Genomic DNA, 22,259 nt, shown 5'->3' with positions numbered 1-22,259 from the left:
GATCTCGGCTCACCGCAACCTCCGCCTCCTGGGTTCAGGCAATTCTCCTGCCTCAGCCTCCTGAATAGCTGGGATTACAGGCACGCGCCACCATGCCCAGCTAATTTTTTGTATTTTTAGTAGAGACAGGGTTTCACCATGTTGACCAGCATGGTCTCGATCTCTTGACCTCGTGATCCACCCGCCTCGGCCTCCCAAAGTGCTGGGATTACAGGTGTGAGCCACTGTGCCCGGCTCAAAACTGTTCTTTATATTCATGGTTTGATTGACACTTTTGTTAAGTTCTGTAAGTTACTTGGTATTTCTAATTTCAGGATTTATTTTTATTTTGTATTATGTAACATTTTCATGTCTATTTTTTGTCTGTTTTTATTCTTATTTCATACTGTGACTTCCTTGAGTACATAAGTTTTATACGTGTGTTTAGCTTTCTCACAGTGCATGCTATATAAATTATTAATTCATTAAATATTTTTAAATGCTTGGTTTGAAGGTAGGCATAATAATATTAATTAAATTTTAAACCTCTGTAAATCATTGTTTCTATTTCTTACTCTAAATGTTGACAGATGTCAGTTTGGTTAGTTACTCATTGAAAGGAAAATTTGAAATTTAAGCCCAGAATAATTTTTCTATTTAGTAGACAGACTTAGAGTCAGGATGCTTGAATCTACTTTTTTTCTCTAAGAAACTTTTACTTGCTTTTCAGATTGTTGCCAGCAAAGGAGGTTTTGAAATGGTCACCAAAGAGAAGAAATGGTCTAAAGTGGGTAGTCGCTTGGGATATCTGCCAGGAAAAGGAACTGGGTCTCTTTTGAAGTCACATTATGAAAGAATTCTCTACCCATATGAGCTTTTCCAATCTGGTGTGAGCCTTATGGTGAGATGCATCATTCTTTTTAGAAAAAGTTGATAAATCCAGTTTGCTCAAGTATAAACTTTAGACTATGTTTAACCCAAGTTAGCAGGCACTAAAATTTGAGGAAGCAAAGTGTATGTCATAGTGTAAAAATCATAGCTATTTTTGGTGGTTTGTGAGATAAAGGATAATGGGAATGAACAGTGTTTTTTTATTTATTTAAAATAAACCTTTATGACTGAAAGTTTTTGTAAAAGTTCTCCTGTTTGTTTCATGTATTTTTTAAAAACAGCTTTATTAGGTATAATTTATATACCATAGAATTCACCCTTTGTGGGTGCACAGTCAGTAAGCTTTAAGAAATTTCTTCATTTATGCAGCAATCACTGTGATCCAGTTTTAAAGAGCACTTCCACTAGCCCCCAGAATTGTCTTGTTCATTGGTAGTTGGTTCCTGTTCCACTCCCACACACAGGCAATTCCTAACCTGTTTTCTGGCTCTATGGTTTTGCCTTTTCTAGAAATTTCATCTAGGTGTAATCATACAATATGATTTTGTGTCTGGCTTTTTTCACTTAGCCTAATGTTTTCACAGTTCAGCCGTGTTGGCTGGGTATGGTGGCTAATACCTTTAATGCCAGCACTGTGGGAGGCTGAGGTTGGTGGATTGCTTGAAGCCAGGAGTTTGAGACTAGTCTGGGCATCACGGTGAAACCCTGTCTCTACTAAAAGTTTAAAAAATTAGCCAGATGTGGCATGCGCCTGTGGACCCAGCTACTCCAGAGACTGAGGTGGGAGGATTGCTTCAGCCTGGGAGACAGAGGTTGCAGTAAGCTGAGATCATGCCACTGCACTCCAGCCTGGGTGACAGAGAAGACCCTGTCTCAAAAAAAAAAATTCAGCCACATTATAGCATGTGTCAGTACTTCATTTTTATGGCTGAATAATATTCCACTGCATGGATATACCACTTTTTGTTTATCCACTTACCAGGATATTTAAATTGTTTCTAGTTTATGGCTATTATGAATACTGTGAATATTCATATACAAGTCTTTGTGTGGACATATGTTTTTATTTCTCTTGGGTAGATACTTGGGAGTGGAATCACTGGGTTATATGTTAAGTTTATGAGTAAATATATATATATTTTTTGAGACAGAGTCTTGCTCTGTTGCCCAGGCTGGAGTGCAGTGGTGCAATCTCGGCTCGCTGCAACCTCTGCCTCCTGGGTTTAAGCGATTCTCCTTCCTTAGCCTCCTGAGTAGAGTAGTTGGTACTACGGGTGCATGTCACCACGCCCAGCTAATTTTTGTATTTTTAGTAGAGTCAGTGTTTCACCATGTTGGCAAGGCTTGTCTGGAACTCTTGACCTCAAGTGATCCGCCCACCTTTGTCTCCCAAAGTGCTGGGATTATAGGCGTGAGCCACTGTGCCTGGCGTGTGTAAAATTTTAAGAACTGCCAATTTGTTTTCCAAAGTAGCTGAATCATTTACTTTCCCACCAGTAATGTAGATGCTTCCAGTTTTTCTACATCCTGGCCAACACTTGGTATTGTCAGTTTTTTTAAATTATAGTCATTCTGGTTAGTTGTATAGTGATATCTTATTGTGGTTTTAATTTGCATTTCTCAAATGACTATTGATGTGCATATTTTCTTTTTTCTTTTTCTTGAGACGGAGTCTGCTCTGTCGCCCAGGCTGGAGTGCAAGTGGCGAGATCTCTGCTCACTGCATCCTCCACCTCCTCGGTTCAAGCAGTTCTCCTGCCTCAGTCTCCTGAGTAGCTGGGATTACAGAAGTGTGCCTCCATGCCTGACTAATTTTTGTATTTTTAGTAGAGACGGGGTATCACCATCATTTTGGTCAGGCTGGTCTTGAACTCCTGACCCTGTGATCCACCTGCCTCTGTCTCCCAAAGTGCTGGGATTACAGGCATGAGCCACTGCATCTGGCTGCCTGTTTTCATATTTATATTACCCATTTGTATATCTTGGTGAAGTGTCTGTTCAGATTTTTTTTTCTTTTTTTTCTAGTATACTTTCCTCCAGAACAGATCTTTTTTTTTAAATTATATATATATATATATATATATATATATATTTTATTGCATTTTAGGTTCTGGGGTACATGTGAAGAACATGCAGGATTGTTGCATAGGTACATACATGGCAATGTGGTTTGCTGCCTCCATCCCCATCGCCTATATCTGGCATTTCTCCCCATGTTATCCCTCCCCAACTCCCTATCCCCCACTGTCCCTCACCTAGTGCCCCCTACAGACCTCGGTATGTGATGCTCCTCTCCCTGTGTCCATCTGTTCTCATTGTTCAACACTTGCCTATGAGTGAGAACATGTGGTATTTGATTTTCTGTTCTTGTGTCAGTTTGCTGAGAATGATGGTTTCCAGGTTCATCCATGTCCCTACAAAGGACACGAACTCATTGTTTTTTATGGCTGCATAGTATTCCATGGTGTATATGTGCCACATTTTCCCTGTCCAGTCTATCATTGATGGGTATTTGGGTTGGTTCCAAATCTTTGCTATTGTAAATAGTGCTGCAGTGAACATTCATGTGCATGTGTCCTTATAATAGAACGATTTATAATCCTTTGGATATATACCCAGTAATGGGATTGCTGGGTCAACTGGAATTTCTATTTCTAGGTCCTTGAGGAATCGCCACACTGTCTTCCACAATGGTTGAACTAATTTACACTCCCTCCAACAGTGTAAAAGTGTTCCTTTTTCTCCACATCCTCTCCAGCATCTGTTGTCTCCTGATTTTTTAATGATTGCCATTCTAACTGGCATGAGATGGTATCTCAACGTAGTTTTGATTTGCATTTCCCTGATGACCAGTGATGAGCATTTTTTCATATGTTTGTTGGCCTGATATATGTCTTCTTTTGAAAAGTGTCTGTTCATATCCTTTGCCTTCTTTTGAATGGGTTTGTTTTTTTTTTTTTTTCTTGTAAATCTGTTTTAGTTCTTTGTAGATTTTGGATATAAGTCATTTGTCAGATGAGTAGATTGCAAACATTTTTTCCCTTTCTGTTGGTTGCTGGTTCACTCTAATGATTGTTTCTTTTGCTGTGCAGAAGCTTTGGAGTTTAAATTAGATCCCATTTGTCTATTTTGGCTTTTGTTGCCAATGCTTCTCATGTTTTAGTCATGAAGTCCTTGTCTATGCCTATGTCCTGAATGGTTTTGCCTAGGTTTTCTTAATAGAGTTTTTATAGTGTTAGGTCTTATGTTTAAGTCTGCAATCCATCTCTAGAGTTAATTTTAGTGTAAGGTATCAGGAAGGGGTCCAGTTTCTGCTTTGTGCACATGGCTAGCCAGTTTTGCCAACACCATTTATTAAACGGAATTCTTTCCCCATTGCTTCTTTTTGTCAGGTTTGTCAAAGATCAGATGGTTGTAGATGTGTGGCGTTGCCTCCAAGGCCTCTGTTCTGTTCCATTGGTTTATATCTCTGTTTTGGTACCAGTACCATGCTGTTTTGATTACTGTAGCCTTGTAGTATAATTTGAAGTCAGGCAGTGTGATGCCTCCAGCTTTGTTCTTTTTGCTTAGAATTGACTTGGCTATGCGGGCTCTCTTTTAATTCTATATGAAGTTTAAGGTAGTTTTTTCCAGTTCTGTGAAGAAGGTCATTGGTAGATTGATGGAGATAGCATTGAATCTATAAATTACTTTGGGCAGTGTGTCCATTTTCATGATATTGATTCTTCCTAACCATGAGCATGGAATGTTTCTCCATCTGTTTGTGTCCTCTCTTATTTTGTTGAGCAGTGGTTTGTAGTTCTCCTTGAAGAGGTCCTTTACATCCTTTGTTAGTTGTATTCCTAGGTATTTTATTCTCTTTGTAGCAATTGTGAATGGCAGTTTGTTCTTGATCAGATCTTTTTTTTTTAATTGTATTGTTTGTCTTCTTATACTTGTAAGTTTGTTATATAGTTTGTGTACAAGTTGTTTATCAGGTAAATGATTTGTAGATCTTTTCTCCTACTCTGCGGTTTATCTTTTCATTTTTGTAATGGTGACTTTTTGAAGAACCATTTATTTATTTCTTTTTTCCTTTTATGGATTGTACTTTTGGTATCATATTCAAGAAATCTTTTCCAAGGTCACAAAGATTTTCTTCTTTGCTTTAATATAGAAATTTCATAGTTTCGGCTTTCATATTTTGATCAGTGATGCATTTTGAGGCTTTTTTTTGGTGTGTGTAGTGTGAGGTAAAGATGTAAGTTTTTTTTTTGGCGGGGAAGGGAATACATGAATATTGAGTTGTACCAGCACCATTAGTTTAAAAGGCTATCCTTTTCCCACTGATTTAACTTACCATCTTTGTTAGAAATCAGTTGACCATAGATGTGTGGGTTTATTTTTGGGCTCTGTTGTGTTGCATTGATTATATATCTGCCCTAACACCAGTACTACGTTGTCTTGAGTACTACAGCTTTATGGTAGATTTTGATACTCAGTAGTGTAAGGTTTTTTGTTCTTTTCCAAAATTTCTAAACAACTGATATTTGCACATAAATTTTAGGATAAGCTTTCAATTTCAACAACAAAAACCTTGCCAAGATTTTGATAGGGATAGCTGTAGGTCAGTTTGAGAGATAATTGCAATCTAGTTTTAGTAGTTTTAGGGATTCATTGGTAATTTATTATTTTTCCACTGATTCTGAAGCATGATTTCTTATCAGTGAACCTGCTGTCTTTCTGTTCTCTGATCTTTTAGGGTGTACAGATGCCTAATTTAGATCTTAAAGACAAAGTGGAGCCTGAGGTTCTCAGCACTGATACCCACACTTCCCCAGAACCGGGCACAAGAATGAACATTCTGCCGAAGAGAACAAGACGTGTGAAGTCTCAGGTATCAATGTCTATGGGCTTTTTTTTTTTTTTTTTTTAAATAAAGATGTAGTCTCACGGTGTTATCCAGGCTAGCCTTGAGCTCCTCAGCTCAAGTGATCCTCTTGCCTCAGTCTCTTGAGTAGTGCTACTTGGTGTGCGCACTGTGCCTGGATTATGGGCCAGGAGTTTTAAGTGCTGCATTAACTGTGTGGAACAGTTATCTGGTCATGGGAGGCCACTCATATACTGTTGTTCTTTAAAACTTGAGCCTTATTTTTCATTTATTTAGGAGGTGAATGGAGAATAAATTGTGGAATGTGGTGTAATTTGATTTAGAAAGTTCTTTGTTAATTTTTTAGTGGTTTTTGACAGGGATGACAAATCAGAGGGTGACCCTAGATGCTGTGGTGCCAATTTTATAGACATGCTGATGAATTCTAATACATTTTATTTAAATGATTAGCAGAAGTGAGATGAATACGAAATTTTGGTTTTATTTTTCATCCACCATTCCTTTAAAAACCAGAGTGTAAATTTCTTAGTGTCTGAGCCATTCCAGTTTAACTACTATAATGTTCATGTAACCTAAAATAATTTCAAAGCCTAATACATCAGAAGAAAAATACCCTAATTTATTTTTTGTCTGATTCCCCCCTTCGCTTATTTCTTTTTTTCTTTATTTTTCCTGAGCTTTGCTTCTCTTTCAAACCTGTTTCCTTTTCTCTAGGGTCTTTTAAGGTTTTTAGTAAAGACAAATTTGGATGCTGAGACAGTGAGGTGCCCTTAGAACTCCTAAGATTTAATCTATGTAAGTTAACATATAGATGGACAGGAAAAGCAACTTCACTGAATCCTAATCATTGATTTTAACATTTAAGGAAACAAAGTATTATAGAAATGGGGATGATTAGCATCAGAGAAGGAGGATAAAACTGCTGTTAATAAGAGACACTCAATCTGGGGTTGTGTAGAGTCCTGTCACTGGAGAGGCAGAGTGTTAATACTTCATCTTGCTTTTCTAAAGTTCAGGGACTCTGTCTCCATTATGCCATTTCTGCGTTTCTTTTTCTGAGTTTATATTTATTGAATAATAACTCTGCTTCTTAGGTACTCTTTAAAAGAAAGGTAGGTGTCCTGGATAGGAATGTGACTTTCATGAAAATTCATTGGAAAGTGATAACCCTATTATAAATTAGTAAACTCTGGTTTAGTCATTAAGTCATTTTTATTAGTTTGATAGTTCTCAGAAGTTCTGATCATCTTTGGGTATACAGTGATTTGGGTATACAGTGATTTGGGTAAACATTGAGGGCTAGTCCCTTTGATGTGGTGATTCTGCTTTGAAGAGTTGCCCCAATTGCTCCTGTCCATCTAATCAATCACCAACTTGTGATGAAATTTCTTTTGATGTTCACCCTGAAACCATGAAGATGTCTTGCCTATTTCTAATGCTTTTATTATAAAAATGGGGACTACATAGAATGCTTTTACCCATTGTAATAATTATCACTGTATTCAGATAGGTTGATAAATGAGCTATTTCAGGATTTGAAATTAAGGATTATTTCAACTCACAGTTTGTGCTTAATTACTCTGTTGAAAGTCTGCCGCTCATTCCTGGTTTTCTATTTCAGAAAGAAAATAAAGGTTTTCTGGAAGAACTTCAGCTTCTTGCCCCATATACAAAACTATTGGTATTCACACTTAGTCTTTGTCTATCTCTGTGGGCAAAGTGTACCTTTCTCTGCAAAGATCACCCCTCCACTTCCATCCCTTCTGGCGTCTTTTGTGATTTCAACATACTGAGAAATCTTTGTCTCCCACCTCCTCTGTCTGTTGAATTCCACTCCTCCCAATATGTATTTAAGTCTCTATCATCTTAAACATAAAAGTCCTCTTCTTACATAATGCCTTATCCTTGCCTCTTTTCACAGAGAAGTTTCTTGAAAAATAGTCTTTACAGTATCAGTTTCCTCAACATCTGTTTAGTTTTTATACTCTGTAATCTAACTTTGAGCTAAATAGTTTTATTTAAACTGCACCATCCAAGTTATCACTCAGTTTTTAATTGTCGATTTCTGAGGTTCCCTTTTTCATTTCATATCTTAATGGATCTCTGGTCATGTATACGTTTAATGTGGTTGTTGACTCCTGTCGTTACTTTGATTAACTTGATTTTTCTTTCATTTGTGTAATACCTCTCTCTTCTGGTTTTCCTCTCTCTCTCTCTCTATATATATATATGTATGTATTTTTTTTTTTTTTTGAGATGTAGTTTTATTCTGTTGCCCAGGCTGGAGTGCAGTGCCACGGTCTCAGCTCACTGCAACCTCCTCCTTCTGGGTTCAAGCGATTCTCCTGCCTCAGCCTCCCGAGTAGCTGGGCGTACAGGTGCCCACCACCACGCCTGGCTAATTTTTGTATTTTTAGTAGAGATGGGATTTCACCATATTGGCCAGGCTGATCTTGAACTCTTGACCTTGTGATCTGCCTGCCTCGGCCTCCCAAAGTGCTGGGATTACAGGTGTGAGCCACTGGACCTGGCCTTCCTCCTTATATTCTGACCACTCCTTAGTCATTTTGGTTATCTCCTCTCTGCCCTTTATTTTGTATCTTTGATTCTTTTCTATCTTCACTCCCCTTAGCTGTCTCATCTGTGTGTGATTTCAAATTCTACCTGTAATGCTCGGAACTCTCAAATCTCATCTTTTTTTTTTTTTTAGACAGAGTCTTGCTGTATCTCCCAGGCTGGAGTGCAGTGGCACAATCTTGGCTCACTGCAACCTCTGTCTCCCAGGTTCAAGCGATTCTCTTTCCTCAGCCTCCTGCGTAGCTGTGTTTACAGGCATGTGCCACTATGCCTGGCTTATTTTTTGTAATTTTAATAGAGACAGGGTTTCACAGTTTTGGCCAAGCTGGTGTCGAACTCTTGGCCTCAAGTGATCCTTTGCCTCAGCCTCCCAAAGTGCTAGGATTATAGGTGTGAGCCACCACACCCGGCCCAAATCTGTCTTAACATCCATCCTTCTTTTCTTTTCACCAGGGTTGTGTGTGTATGTATACATGTGTACTCCTTATTGGCTATAGCATGGGTATGCCAAATTCAATACATCTGAAAGATAATGTATCCTCCCTCCCTTCTCTCCTCTTCTCTCTTCTGTCCTCCCCTCCCTTCTCTCTCTCCTACCTTCTCTCTCTTCCCTTCTCCCCTCCCTTCCCCTCCTGTTTTTTGGAGACAGTTGTGGCTCTCTTACCCAGGCTGGAGTACAGTGGCACAGTCTTGGCTCATTGCAACTTCTGCCTCCCAGGCTAAAGTCATCCTCCCACCTTTGCCTCCCAGGTAGCTGGGACCATAGGTGCACACCACCACCCAGCTAATTTTTGTGTGTTTGTAGAGACAGGGTTTTGCCATGTTGCCCAGGTTGGTTTCAAACTCCTGAGTTCAAGTGATCTGCCTGCCTTGGCCTCCCAAAGTGCTGGGATTGCAGGCATGAGCCATCGTGCCTAGACTTAAAAAAGCCTTTGAATGAATCATATGAATCAAACTGCTTGATTTCTTTATTTCCCTATAATCCATGTTCATTCTTTAAACAAGTGCTGGCTGCTATTATCTCCAAAATTTCTCCTAGGTATCCTGGTTCATTTATGTATTTGAAATGAATTTATGTATTAGAAACCATGATCTGAGCACCTGGTGTGCTTGTTCCCACTGGGATGTCATTGCTTCTAGGCTCTTTTAAATGGTCAGGGCTAGAAAATAAAATTTTAAAAAATTGTGACTTGATAATTTTGCATTCCTATTAATAATTCCAGTTCTAATCCAGCACCACAGCTCTTTTGGTTTATCTTCTAGTTTTTTTCTAGTGTTTTGAGTTGAGAAATTAATTTTATTCTTTTGTTTTTATTGAAATGTTTAAGACTATAAAATTTCGTGTGATCGCTGCTTTAATTTGTTCTAGACATCTAATATATAGTCTTTTTACTGTTTTTTTTTTAAGTAGAGAGTTAAAATGTTCAGGTAGAAGGACCTTTTTAATTTTTTTTTTTTTTGAGTTTTAGAGCAAAGAATGTTGTTTTCTACTTTTTGGAACTTAATTGCTTTTCTGAAAAGGTTATTGTAAGGACTAATGGATTAAAGTACTTAGATATGGTACATACTATTCACTCAACATATATATTAACTTTATTGTTTGTTATGTACTCTGCTTTAATAGTGGTAAAGAATGTGTTGTGTTACATTTATCGTTGGACTAATAGTAGGAGTTGGTTAGAATAACCAAATCAGTCTCCAAAAGTTTAAAGATAGACATTGAAATGACATTTAGGTTTTGTACTTATATGATCTTTTATTATTCTAGATTGCATATGTCATTTGTTATGTAACCACAGACTTATAAAGTAGTCTGTATTTTATCCTGGTTTATGTTTATGCTTATTCTTCATTTATACACTTAAGATAAATTTTGGCTGTTTATTTAGTCTACATTCAGAGATTATGGTTAATCTTAATTCAAGACTTAATACTAGTATCTGTCAGGATGCTCTCATTTTCAAGTATTAGAATGTACATGATAGTAGCTTAAACATTAATAACTAATTTTTCACATAAGAACACACTTTTACCTAAGATTTTCAGAAGTAAGCAGTTCTAGGATTGGTCAAGGACCCAGGCTCTTTCCATCTTTCTGCCTTGCTTTCTTCAGTGTGTGGGTGATAAATTTCCTCCCAGTTGTAGTATGGCTGCTGCAGAGTCCAGCACCATGTTTTCACCAGACTGAGTCCCTTAGCAGGAAGGAAGGGAGTTGGGGCAAAAGGGCTTACTCTTTAAGATGGTTTCCTCTCTTTTTTAAGACAGGGTCTTTTTCTGTCACCCAGGCTGGAGTGTAGTAGGACAATCATGGCTCACTGCAATCTTGAACTCCTGGGCTCAAGTGATCCTCCTGCCTCAGTCTCCTGGGTAGCTAGGACTTTAGGTGTATGCCACCTTGCCCAGCTAATTTTTAATTTTTATTTTTAATTTTTTTTTGGTAGAGATGGGGTCACTATGTTGCCCAGGCTGGGAGAAGCTTTCCCATTGATTGATTGATTCAGTGTCTCACTCATCTGTCACCCAAGGTGGAGTGCAGCAGTGTGATCTTGCCTCACTGCCTCAGCCTTTCAAACTGAAGTGATCCTCCAACCTCAGCCTCCTGAGTAGCTGGGGCTACAGGTGCACACCACCGTGTCTGGCTAATTTTTGTGCTTTTTGTAGAGATGGGATCTCCCTGTGTTGCCCAGCTGGTCTGTAACTCCTGAGCTCAAATGATCCACCTGCCTTGGCCTCCCAAAGTGTTGGGATTACGGTTGTCAGCCACTGTGCCTGGCAATTTCCCGTTTATTTATGACAGTCTTTCCGGGGGGATTCCAGTACAATTTTTAATGTCTCACAGGCTAGAACTGGATCACATTCCCACCCATTTTTTGGTCATCACCAACAAAGAAAAATGAGGTTAGCATGATTGGCTTAGGACAGTCAGAGTTCATGCCCTGAGATGCCCTCTAATCAAATACAGGTGCCCAGTAGCAAGTTAGAAGTGGGGATTTCTCTTGTGTGATAACCAGCAGTGTCTGTCTTTAGACAGCTTGACAACTATACTTTTATGAGTCATAGATGAATTTTATTTTGTGGAAAAGAATCTGAGTGTTGCACAATGTTTTGGTGACTGTTTTCGACTGTGGTAATGAGGCAGTGAGTAGATTTACAGAAAATAAATCCAATGATTTGTTCTTTTGTTTTGAAGATGATCCTGAAACTTTTCTTGGGTAGCAAAAATAAATGCCTGAATTAGCATAATGATGCTAATGTGAATTTTGCTTATTTTTTAGTCAGAATCTGGAGATGTGAATAGAAACACAGAACTGAAGAAACTTCAGATTTTTGGGGCTGGGCCCAAGGTTGTGGGCCTGGCAATGGGAACAAAAGATAAAGAAGGTAAAATTTGTTATTTGGTCATGAAAAGAGATAAGGTTCAATATGGTTGTAAAAAGATTCAAATGATACTTGAATTGCCGTCTGTGCTGGGAAATTCTTAAGAATTGTAAAGTTGCAGTGTGGTTTCTAGGCAAATCGCCTTTTAAATGCCAGATATCTTAAATTTAAGATGTGAAGAGCAATATTATGTTGAATTTTTATGATTTTGGAAGGGATAATTTTTCTTCTTTATGTCAAGTATATGATACAGAAATGTATTGCAGTTTCTAAAGGCTGATTCATGAGAGAATGGTGGAATTAATGGTTCTTACCTAGTGATCTAAAGCTTTTAACTCTTAGTATCAACATATACTGGGGGATACTTAGAATTTTAAAATTCTAACCATAATTTTGATTTTTGAAATAATTGTCCTTGATACATTATGACTGTTCATTTGAATAAACTGTTTTCTTCAGTAAGTCTAGTACTCTCAGCTTCACATGTTGGAAAGCTTTTTGTGGGTAGAACTGCTCATGCAAAGATCAAGTTCCACTATTCTCTCTATGTAATGTCAATTTTAAAACTATTTAACAAAGATTAGGCTGGATATGTTTTGACTGTATAAGAACGTAATGAAATGCTACAGTCACAAATATTAATTACCATGTACTTACATGTGTAGTTAAGTTATACAATTCAGATTGTGGACTGAACTCTAGAGGATTAAATAATATTGTTCCATGTCTCTCAAAACATCCCATGTAATAAGACTTACTGAATACATTATAACAATGATAATATTTCCATTTTAAGAATTAAATACTTTATTTTTGTTATTCTTGTAATTACAGTATTGGTTGGCAACAGTCTTAGAAATTAGTCCCTGACTAATTTGGGAGTCCTCCAAGTAATGCATACAGGTTGTATGTATTATGTACTGCATACAAATATAGCATTAATGGGTAAGCTCTCCGGAGCTTATGTGACTGGATTAGAATCGTAAATCTGCCTGGCTGTGTGATTTTGAGCAAGTTACTAACTTCGTTGTACCTTAGGTTCTTCATCTTCAGTGAGAGATAATAAATAGTATATCTACCTCTAGATAAACAGTTACACGATTTTAACTAATTTAAGTAATTTTAAATAGTGTCTGGTTCATAGTAAGCTCTCAACATTAGGTTTTACTATTATTGTATAACTTTTTATTTCAAGATGAGGTCACCCGAAGACGAAAAGTTACCAACAGGTCAGACGCATTTAACATGCAAATGAGACAACGGAAAGGCACTCTCTCTGTTAACTTTGTAAGTGTTTTGGGGTCTGTCAGGAGGGAAAGCATCTATTTGTAATTTTTATCCTGGTATATCTTGGTATGTGTTTAGTTAGTTCATTTGGTTAGAAGACTTGATGGCAAATCTATGAAGTTACAGCTTTTGTTTATGTTATTAACCTTGCTTTGTCCTACATATGTAGGCTGCTTCCTGTAAGTCATATACCTTGTGTGTAACCAAGTGAGAACATGAAAATGAATCTGTATAAATTGTTGAGTTCTATTACAGACAGTCTCAGTATTCATTCTCTATCAAAGAGTATTTGTATATGGGAAGAATTACATGGTATTTAAAAAATATATGTAAATTGATTTTCAGATACCCGAGATTTGTAGTCTTTCTTTTTTCTAACAACTTGATACAGTTTTATTAGCTTGCTTGTAAAAACTCTGGAAGGAAATTTAAGGAGTTTTATGAAAAGCTGTTTAAATATAATTATTTGATGGACATTTAGGGTTTAGGTTGTGTTTACTTTTCAGTTACATTATTTTGTTTGTTTCAGCTAAGGAGTTCCTGGTAAAAATTTAGTATTATTTATTATAGAAAATAGACTTTTATTTATTTATTTATTTTTTAACAGGTTGATCTCTATGTTTGTATGTTTTGTGGTCGGGGAAACAATGAAGATAAATTGCTTTTGTGTGATGGATGTGATGACAGCTATCATACATTTTGTCTCATTCCTCCACTACCTGATGTGCCCAAAGGAGACTGGAGGTGTCCTAAATGTGTCGCTGAGGTACAAGCCTAACCTTTATGAATCCTTTTTCAACTAAAAACAATAATGCATGCATATATACATACATATAAACATGTTCCCAAATATGTTTCCTTTTCTCATTCTCTCTTCATTATGTAGTGTTTAAAATTTCCAGGACTTAAAAAAGCTATATTGAATGGAAATGTAACAATTGTATTGTGGTAGCTTACCTTTCAAAGGTTCTTTTTCTGACTGTTGGTTAGGTCATTCTGCTTATTGCTGCAGATGATGAGACTTCTCAGAATATTTATATTGCTAGACCACAAAAATGAAAAAAAGCATAGATTTTTTTCTCTATTAATTAAAAAACAGTATAATCAGACATGAAGGTATAGAACTTGGGATTTTGCATCAGTTTCATGCTATTAAATAAACTGAAGGTATCTTTTATTTACTTACTATTTATTTACTTTTTTGAGACAGGGTCTACAGCCTCTCAGCCAGGCTACAATGCAGTGGCGTGATCTCAGCTCAGTGCAGTCTTTGGCTTCTGGGCTCAGATGATACTCTCAGCTCAGCCTCCTTACAGATGTATGCCACCACTCCCAGATAATTTTTGTATTTTTTGTAGAGACAAAGTTTTACCATGTTGCCCAGGATAATCTCAAACTCCTGAGCTCAAGTGGTCCATCTGCCTTGATCTCCCAAAGTGCTGGGATTGCAGATGTGGACCTTGTGCTGGGCCCTGATGGTATCTTTTAGCTTGCCCAAATTTTGACTTGATTTTACTAAATTTTTCTTAGTGAAAATTTGTAATATTGTCCTTGTCATGAAATGCTTAGTCTGTTTACTTATTTTAACAAAATGCTGTTATAGGACATTAAAGAGAAGGAGTTTGCTGGGTGTATCTAGATGCATTCAAAGGTCTTCTAGGGGCTTAGAATTAATTACTTATTTATTATTCTCAAGGTTAAAGAATTCAGAGGCAATTCTACTCTAAGTGAGTTACTTGTGTTAAGACATTGGTCATAGTGATTGATAGTGTGAACAAACTATTCTCTTAGTCTGATATCCTCACTATCCAGTGGCTATCTCGTTATCCATTACCTTTCCTTCCTCCATGAACATTTATTTTCTCCATAGCCAAAACCACTGATATGCTAAGAATGTTAGGCATCCCTAGGCTTGATTCCAAGTCAGTAGTCCTTTAGATGCTTGTAGTGCCAGAACTTAATGTTATCTCTGGATCTAAAGCCGTCTTAGTACCACCTTCCTATTGGAAGGCTGTGACAGTGAAGTTGAGGCTCTAGAAAATAACTTCCTGATACTATATATTGTAAGTAGCTAATACTTGTTTTGTTGTCTAGGGTTGATTGGATTTGCTTTACCTAGGGAAATGATGAAAGAACGTAGTAATTAAGAGCTTTAAACCTTTATTCAGTTCAGTTTTAGTGAGTTAATCTTAGATATTTTTTTATTTCCAGGAATGTAACAAACCTCGAGAAGCCTTTGGATTTGAACAAGCTGTTAGAGAGTATACACTTCAGAGCTTTGGAGAAATGGCAGATAATTTTAAGTCTGATTATTTTAATATGCCAGTTCATGTGAGTAATCTATCTTTTAGGTCAGTCTGGGGAGGTACAAAGATTTATCTGAGTCCAAAGCCTTCAGTTTCCTCTTTTATTATTTTGTGGAAAACAGGGACAGCATGAAAAAGATGATGGAACACTACATCTTAAAATCAGGGCCCTGATATCTAATTCTTTTTCTTTCACTGTCTAATGTGGTAGTTTGTACTCCTTGTTGTAAAATCTATTTTTTTTTTTGAGATGGAGTCTTACTTTGTCACCTAGGCTGGAGTGTCATGGTGTGATCTTGGCTTACTGCAGCCTCCTACTCCTGGGTTCGAGTGATTATCCTGCCTCATCCTACTGAGTCACTGGGACTACAGGCACATGCCACTATGCCCTGCTAAGTTTTGTATTTTTCTTTTTTTTGAAATACCAGAGTCTCGTTCTGTTGCCCAGGCTGGAATGCAGTGATGACATTTCGGCTCACTGCAACCTCCACCACCTGGGTTCAAGCAATTCTCCTGTCTCAGCCTCCCAAGTAGTTGGGACTACAGGCGTATACCACCATGCCCAGCTAATTTTTGTATTTTTAGTAGAGATGGGGTTTCACCATATTGGTCAGGCTCGTCTTGAACTCTTGACCTCAGGTGATCCACCTGTCTTAGCCTCCCAAAATGCTCGATTACCGTTGTGAGCGACTGCGCTGGCCAATTTTTGTATTTTTAATAGAAACGGGGTTTCAGCATGTCGCCCAGGCTGGTCTTCAGCTCCTGACCTCAAGTGATCTGCCCACCTTGGTCTCCCAAAGTGCTGGGATTATAGGTGTGAGGCACTGCATCCAGCTGTAAACTCTATTTTGATGCTTGAATTGTTATATTAGTCTTCTATGAGTAGTTCTTTACAGAAAAGCAGAAAGTATTGGGCAGTTGTTGTGTTTCTTTAGTTATTTGTACTTCAGAATTTGCTTCTTTTCCTAGGGTATCTTAGGCTTTTTTAATCCCTGTCAAAAAAATTTGCTGTAGTTATTAAAATTTAGTCTTACTGTTAAGACTTGGAACCAACCCAAATGCCAATCAGTGATAGACTGGATGAAGAAAGTTTGACACATATATACCATGGAATACTGTGCAGCTATAAAAAAGATGAGTTCATGCCCTTTGCAGGGACATGGATGAAGTTCGAAACCATCATTCTCAGCAGACTGACACAGGAACAGAAAAGCAAACACCACATGTTCTCACTCATAAGTGGGAGTTGAACAATGAGAACACAGGGACACAGGGAGGGGAACATCACACAGCAGGGCCTGTCAAGGAGTGGGGACTAGGGGAGGGGTAGCATTAGGAGAAATAGCTAATGTAGATGATGGGTTGATGGGTGCAGTAAACCACCATGGAACCTGTATACCTATGTACAAATCTGCTCATTCTTCACATGTATCCTAGAATTTAAAGTATAATAAAAACAAAATGCAATTTTGTGTTAAAATCATAAAATAAAAGGCATACAGTAGAAGCTATTAAAAAAATTTTAGTCTTGCTATTTACATTCCTTATTCCTCCTTGATTTCCTGGTTCATCTTTGTCCTTGGGAAGCAGTTTCTTTCAGAAAAGGGCAGCACAGTTCATTATGGTTTTCTAAATGTCCAAGTCGTCTCCGCTTTTTCCTTTTCTCATTGGAAAAAGGAAAAAGGTGAGACAACTTAGACATTCTAGGATCTCAGTCTTCTCTGCTCTAGGGAATGAGAAGATTTTTAATCTTGTTATGGGCTTGTGTTTACTTGACCTGTGTATTGTATTATAGTGGGTTATAGTTATAGCAGTTTAATAATTTGTCATCTTTGTTTTCCCTGTGTAGATGGTTCCCACAGAACTAGTAGAAAAGGAATTTTGGCGGCTGGTAAGCAGCATTGAAGAAGATGTTATTGTGGAATATGGAGCAGATATCTCTTCAAAAGACTTTGGAAGTGGATTTCCAGTGAAGGATGGGCGGAGAAAGATGCTGCCAGAAGAAGAGGTGCGGATTTATCCAAACTTTTGCTTACCCCCAAGCTGATTTAGCTCTTGCATAGAAAGCTACATTTCTTTAACTTAAGGGACCTCATTAACTTAAAATATTAAATATGTAGGATTTGACAGTATAAATCTTCAGTTTTAAAAACAATGAATTCAGAATACTTTTAAAAATTATTTAATTCTGCATTTATTTATTTATTTATTGAGAAGGAATCTTGCTCTGTCGCCCAAGCTGGAGTGCGATGGCGTGAACTTAGCTCACTGCAACCCCTCCACCTCCTGTGTTCAAGTGATTCTCCTGCCTCAGCCTCGCAAGTATCTGGGATTACAGGCATTTGCCATCATGCCCTGCTAATTTTTGTATTTTTGTAGAAACAGGGTTTCACTATGTTGGCTAGGTTGGTCTTGAACTCCTGACCTCAGGTGATCCGCCTGCCTCAGCCTCCCAAAGTGCTGGGATTACAGATGTGAGCCACCACACCTGGCCATTAACTCTGCATTTTTTTTTTTTTTTCCTGAGAAGGAGATTTGCTCTTGTTGCCCAGACTGGAGTGTAGTGGCATGATCTCGGCTCACTGCAACCTCCGCCTTCCGGGTTCGAGCAATTCTTCTGCCTCAGCCTCCCGAGTAGTTGGTATTATAGGTGCCCACCACCATGCCTAGTGAATTTTTATATTTTTAGTAGAGATGAGGTTTCATCATGTTGGCCAGGCTGGTCTCGAATTTCTGCCCTCAGGTGATCTGCCCATCTTGGCCTCGCAAAGGGATTAGAGGTGTGAGCCACCATGCCCAGCCTCTATTTCTCTTTCATGGCCACCTTTTGGTGTTAGCTATTTTTAGTTGTAACAGTCTAATTCCTGTTTTGTGTATGTGTGTGTGTGTGTGTGTGTGTGTGTGTGTGTATGTGTTTGAGAGAGAGAGAGTTAGTTTTTAGTGTTACTTAGTTCTATTCTATTCTCGCCTTACTGATTTTTTTTCCCCTCATGTCATGGTAGACCACAAGTTAGGATAACAAGGTAACAAGGTTAGGATAATATTCATTAGAGAATAAACTTTGGGTTATTCTGTTATGATTATAACAGAATGGAGAACCTAGATTATATAGGGATGGTTTTTACAGGAACAGTTCATATTTAATGTCACTGAATTTTAAGCCTGTTTGTATAAGTATCTGTAAAGAAATGCATCAGTATGACTGTCTTCACACTCTTTCATTGACAAATGGAAGGTAGTGATTTCATTATTAGAGATTTCATTTTTTTAGCTTTTGCCTTTTTCTGAATTTTGTTTCTGTTCTGAATTTTTAAATTGTTCTTGAGCAGATATTTATATTTTCTAAGCTTTTATAGATCACAGAATTATTACTGGTTTTTTTTTTGAGACGGAGTCTCACTCTGTCGCCCAGGCTGGAGTGCAGTGGCACGATCTTGGCTCACTGCAACCTCCGCCTCCCAGGTTCAAGTGATTCTCCTGCCTCAGCCTCCCGACTAGCTGGGACTACAGGTGCACGCCATCATGCCCAGCTAATTTTTTGTATTTTTAGTAGAGATGGGTTTTCACCTTGTTGGCCAGGCTGGTCTTGAACTCCTGACCTCGTGATCCACCCACCTTGGCCTCCCAAAGTTCTGGGATTACAGGCATGAGCCACTGTGCTCCGCCAGATCACATAATTTTTTTTTTTTTTTTTTTTTTTTTTTTTTTGAGACAGAGTTTCGCTCTTGTTACCCAGGCTGGAGTGCAATGGCGCGATCCCGGCTCACCGCAACCTCCGCCTCCTGGGTTCAGGCAATTCTCCTGCCTCAGCCTCCTGAGTAGCTGGGATTACAGGCACGTGCCACCGTGCCCAGCTAATTTTTTTGTATTAGTAGAGACGGGATTTCACAATGTTGACCAGGATGGTCTCGATCTCTCGACCTCGTGATCCACCCGCCTCGGCCTCCCAAAGTGCTGGGATTACAGGCTTGAGCCACCGCGCCCGGCCCAGATCACATAATTTTTAAGTATTATTTTATATCAACCCTAAGTAACTAATATTAAGAATGTAAATACTAGTCCTGACCCCATTATTGAGTTTTGTATGAATTTTATGAAAACATACTCATTTATCTATTTCTGCTTTTACTGTAACTTTGTGTAAGAATGTGGAGATATTCAGGCTTAGAGCTGTGTGTTTGTTAGGAGCAGCTTTTGTCCTTGATAGTGATTATTAGATGGGCTGGGAATCCCAGCTACTCCAGCTGTTGGATGTTTTCTGTTGTTGAGTAGCATATTATTTTTAACCTTAGTGGCTTAATAACAAATATTCATTATCTCATAGTTTCTGTGGGTCAAGCATTTGTGATAATGATCGTTTTTTAATGATACTTCTAGCTTGGAGTTTCTCATGAGGTTGCCATGGGACTGTAGTCTGTTTAAGGCTTGGCTGGGGCTAGTGGATTTGCTTTCAAAGTGGCTCACTCACATAGTTGTTGCCAGGAGGCCTCAGATTCTAGCTATGTAGGCCTCTCCATAGGGCTACTTGAGAGCCATATGGAGTTGCAGTGTCTTTTATAACCTAACTTCAGAAGTCAGACTTTTTAGCCAGGTGCTGTGGCTCACACCCATAATCCTAGCACTTTGGGAGGCTGAGGCAGGTGGCTCTTTTGAGTCTAGGAGTGCGAGACTATCCTGGACAACATAGCAAAACCCTGTCCCCACAAAAAATGTAAAAATTAGCTGGGCGTGGTGGCACACACCTGTAGTCCCAGCTACTCTTGAGGCTGAGGTGGGAGGATCACTTGAGCCTGGGGAGGTTGAAGCTGCAGTGAGTGTGATCGTGCCACTGCATCCAGCCTGGGCAGCAGAGTGAGATCCTGTCTCAAAAAAAAAAAAAAAAAAATCATACTTCATAATATCTGCAATATCTTATTGGTTACATGGGTGGGTCCTGTTCAGTGTGGGTGGGGGTTATACAAAGTTCTGAATTTCAGGAGGTGAGAATCATTGGTGTTGGAGGGTGTATTAGCTGGCCGCTTTTATTATTTTTTATGTAACAGGTGGTTGCACAGCTGGCCTAGTGTGACTTATTTGTCTGCCAACTGTGACTCTTTGCGTTAAGTAATTTTTGAATTAACTGGTTGGAATTATTTTGCTAAATGTCCTAAGTTTAAAACTTCTCTTTTTAGTTTTAAATAGTTTGAAACATTGATTCCTGGGCATTAAGACATCAACCAAACTATGAAGAGACAGGCAATAAAACCTTTTTTCTTGACTGGGTCGCAGATTTGCTATTTATTTTCTTTTGTTTTACTCAGGACTCTGTTTTTGTTATAAGATGGTATGAGAGAACCCATTTATGACAAAATGATTTTAGGGACTAACTAGACAATGTATTTGAAATTTTTAAACTTTTTATACTTTATATAAATTTATTACTCTCTGAAAGTTACTTTGTTAAAATAGCAGATAACTACCAGCTTTCCACTGGGAATTATTACATTTGTATTGAACTTCTGTAATATGAGTTACCCTCTTGGTGTCTGATAACACACCTTTCTGGTATCTTTTTTTTTTTTTGAGATGAAGTTTCGCTCTTGTTGCCCAGGCTGGAGTGCAATGGCGCGATCTCGGCTCACCACAACCTCTGCCTCCCGGGTTCAAGCAGTTCTTCTGCCTCAGGCTCCCGAGTAGCTGGGATTACAGGCATGTGCCACCATGCCCTGCTAATTTTATATTTTTAGTAGAGACAGGGTTTCACCATGTTGGTCAGGCTAGTCTCGAACTCCTGACCTTAGGTGATCCACCCACCTTGGCCTCCCAAAATGCAGGGATTACAGGCATGAGTCACTGTATCTGGCCTCTGGTATCTTGGTATAGTGGAAAAGTACTTCTGAAGTTGTGTCTTATGAAGATAGTGTGCTCTACAAACAGGGCTTCTGAGAAGTAAAAGTAGTTATAGGACTTGAAATGTTGGGAAGATTTTTTTTCTGCTTGTCCTCCTTGCTCCATATTGTCATTGACTAAATTTTGTTAATTAATTTTTAAAGTTTCGTATAGGATAGGAGTCTTTCCATTCCCACTACAACCATTGTTCTTTATGTCCTTATCACATGTTGAGATGGTACTGTGGTTGTACATCACTGTTACATGACTACAGTATCATCTTGTATTTGCTGTCTCTAAGACCATCCCCAGCTTCAGTGATATTCAGGGAGGACTCATGCCTATGATTTATTACAGTGAAATAATTCAAAACCAAATCAGCAAAGGGAAACAATGCATGGGCAAAATCTGGAGGAAACCAGGCACAGGCTTCCAAGAGTCTTCTCTCAGTTAGATTAGCTAGGATGTGCTTAATCATTCCAGTATCAAATTATGGCAACACATCTGAAGTGTCGCATACCAGGAAAGCTTATAGATACTCAGTGCCCAAGGCTTTTACTGGGGCCTTGTGACATGAGCACCCTTTGTGAAACACATACCAAAATTCCAAATTCCTAGAGGGAAAGCATGTTTTCAGCATAAACCACATTGTCGAAATAGTCTGGGGCACTGTGAGCCACTCTTATCATTTAGGGGAAGTTTTATATTAGTGTAGGGCATTGTTACCATTCAAGTTTCTAGATGCCAGCCAAGGGCCAAAACTTTAAGCAGGCTTTTCACAGGACAGCAATCTTAGGCCTGCTGTGTTTATTCCTTTGTGCATACTGCTGCTCTCTGCAATCTCTCTAATATATTGCTTTTACTTGACATTTAAGTTTGCTGGGTTAGTGGGAATTCATTATGTAATTTTTGTCTACTTTTGTTTACATTTGAAATTTTCCATAATTAAAAGTTTAGTAATAGGGCAGGCGTGGTGGCTCATGCCTATAATCTCAGCTCAGCACTTTGGGAGGTTGAGATGGGCAGATCACTTGAGGTCAGGAGTTTGAGACCAGCCTGGCCAACATGATGAAACCCTGTCTCTACTGAAAATACAAACGGGC

The 22,259-nt window shown here is 38.4% G+C and overlaps 1 protein-coding gene across 1 annotated transcript in view; it reads left to right on the top strand.

Moving 5' to 3' along the window:
* Positions 1 to 22,259, top strand: part of KDM5A (lysine demethylase 5A) — a 99,964-nt gene that overhangs the window by 20,350 nt on the left and 57,355 nt on the right. Inside the window, exons 4-10 of the mRNA XM_012438934.3 lie at positions 710 to 880; positions 5,612 to 5,746; positions 11,593 to 11,698; positions 12,891 to 12,982; positions 13,590 to 13,748; positions 15,194 to 15,313; positions 17,138 to 17,296. Of these exons, the coding sequence (XP_012294357.2) occupies positions 710 to 880; positions 5,612 to 5,746; positions 11,593 to 11,698; positions 12,891 to 12,982; positions 13,590 to 13,748; positions 15,194 to 15,313; positions 17,138 to 17,296 (942 nt within the window). The remainder of the gene's footprint in view (positions 1 to 709; positions 881 to 5,611; positions 5,747 to 11,592; positions 11,699 to 12,890; positions 12,983 to 13,589; positions 13,749 to 15,193; positions 15,314 to 17,137; positions 17,297 to 22,259) is intronic.

The sequence above is a fragment of the Aotus nancymaae genome, unplaced genomic scaffold (genome assembly GCF_030222135.1).
Source record: "Aotus nancymaae isolate 86718 unplaced genomic scaffold, 86718_ANA_hifiasm-v0.15.2.pri h1tg000016l, whole genome shotgun sequence".
Lineage (NCBI taxonomy): Eukaryota > Metazoa > Chordata > Mammalia > Primates > Aotidae > Aotus > Aotus nancymaae.
Note: the sequence above shows the minus strand (reverse complement) of the source record. Positions and strands in the feature narration are given on the sequence as shown.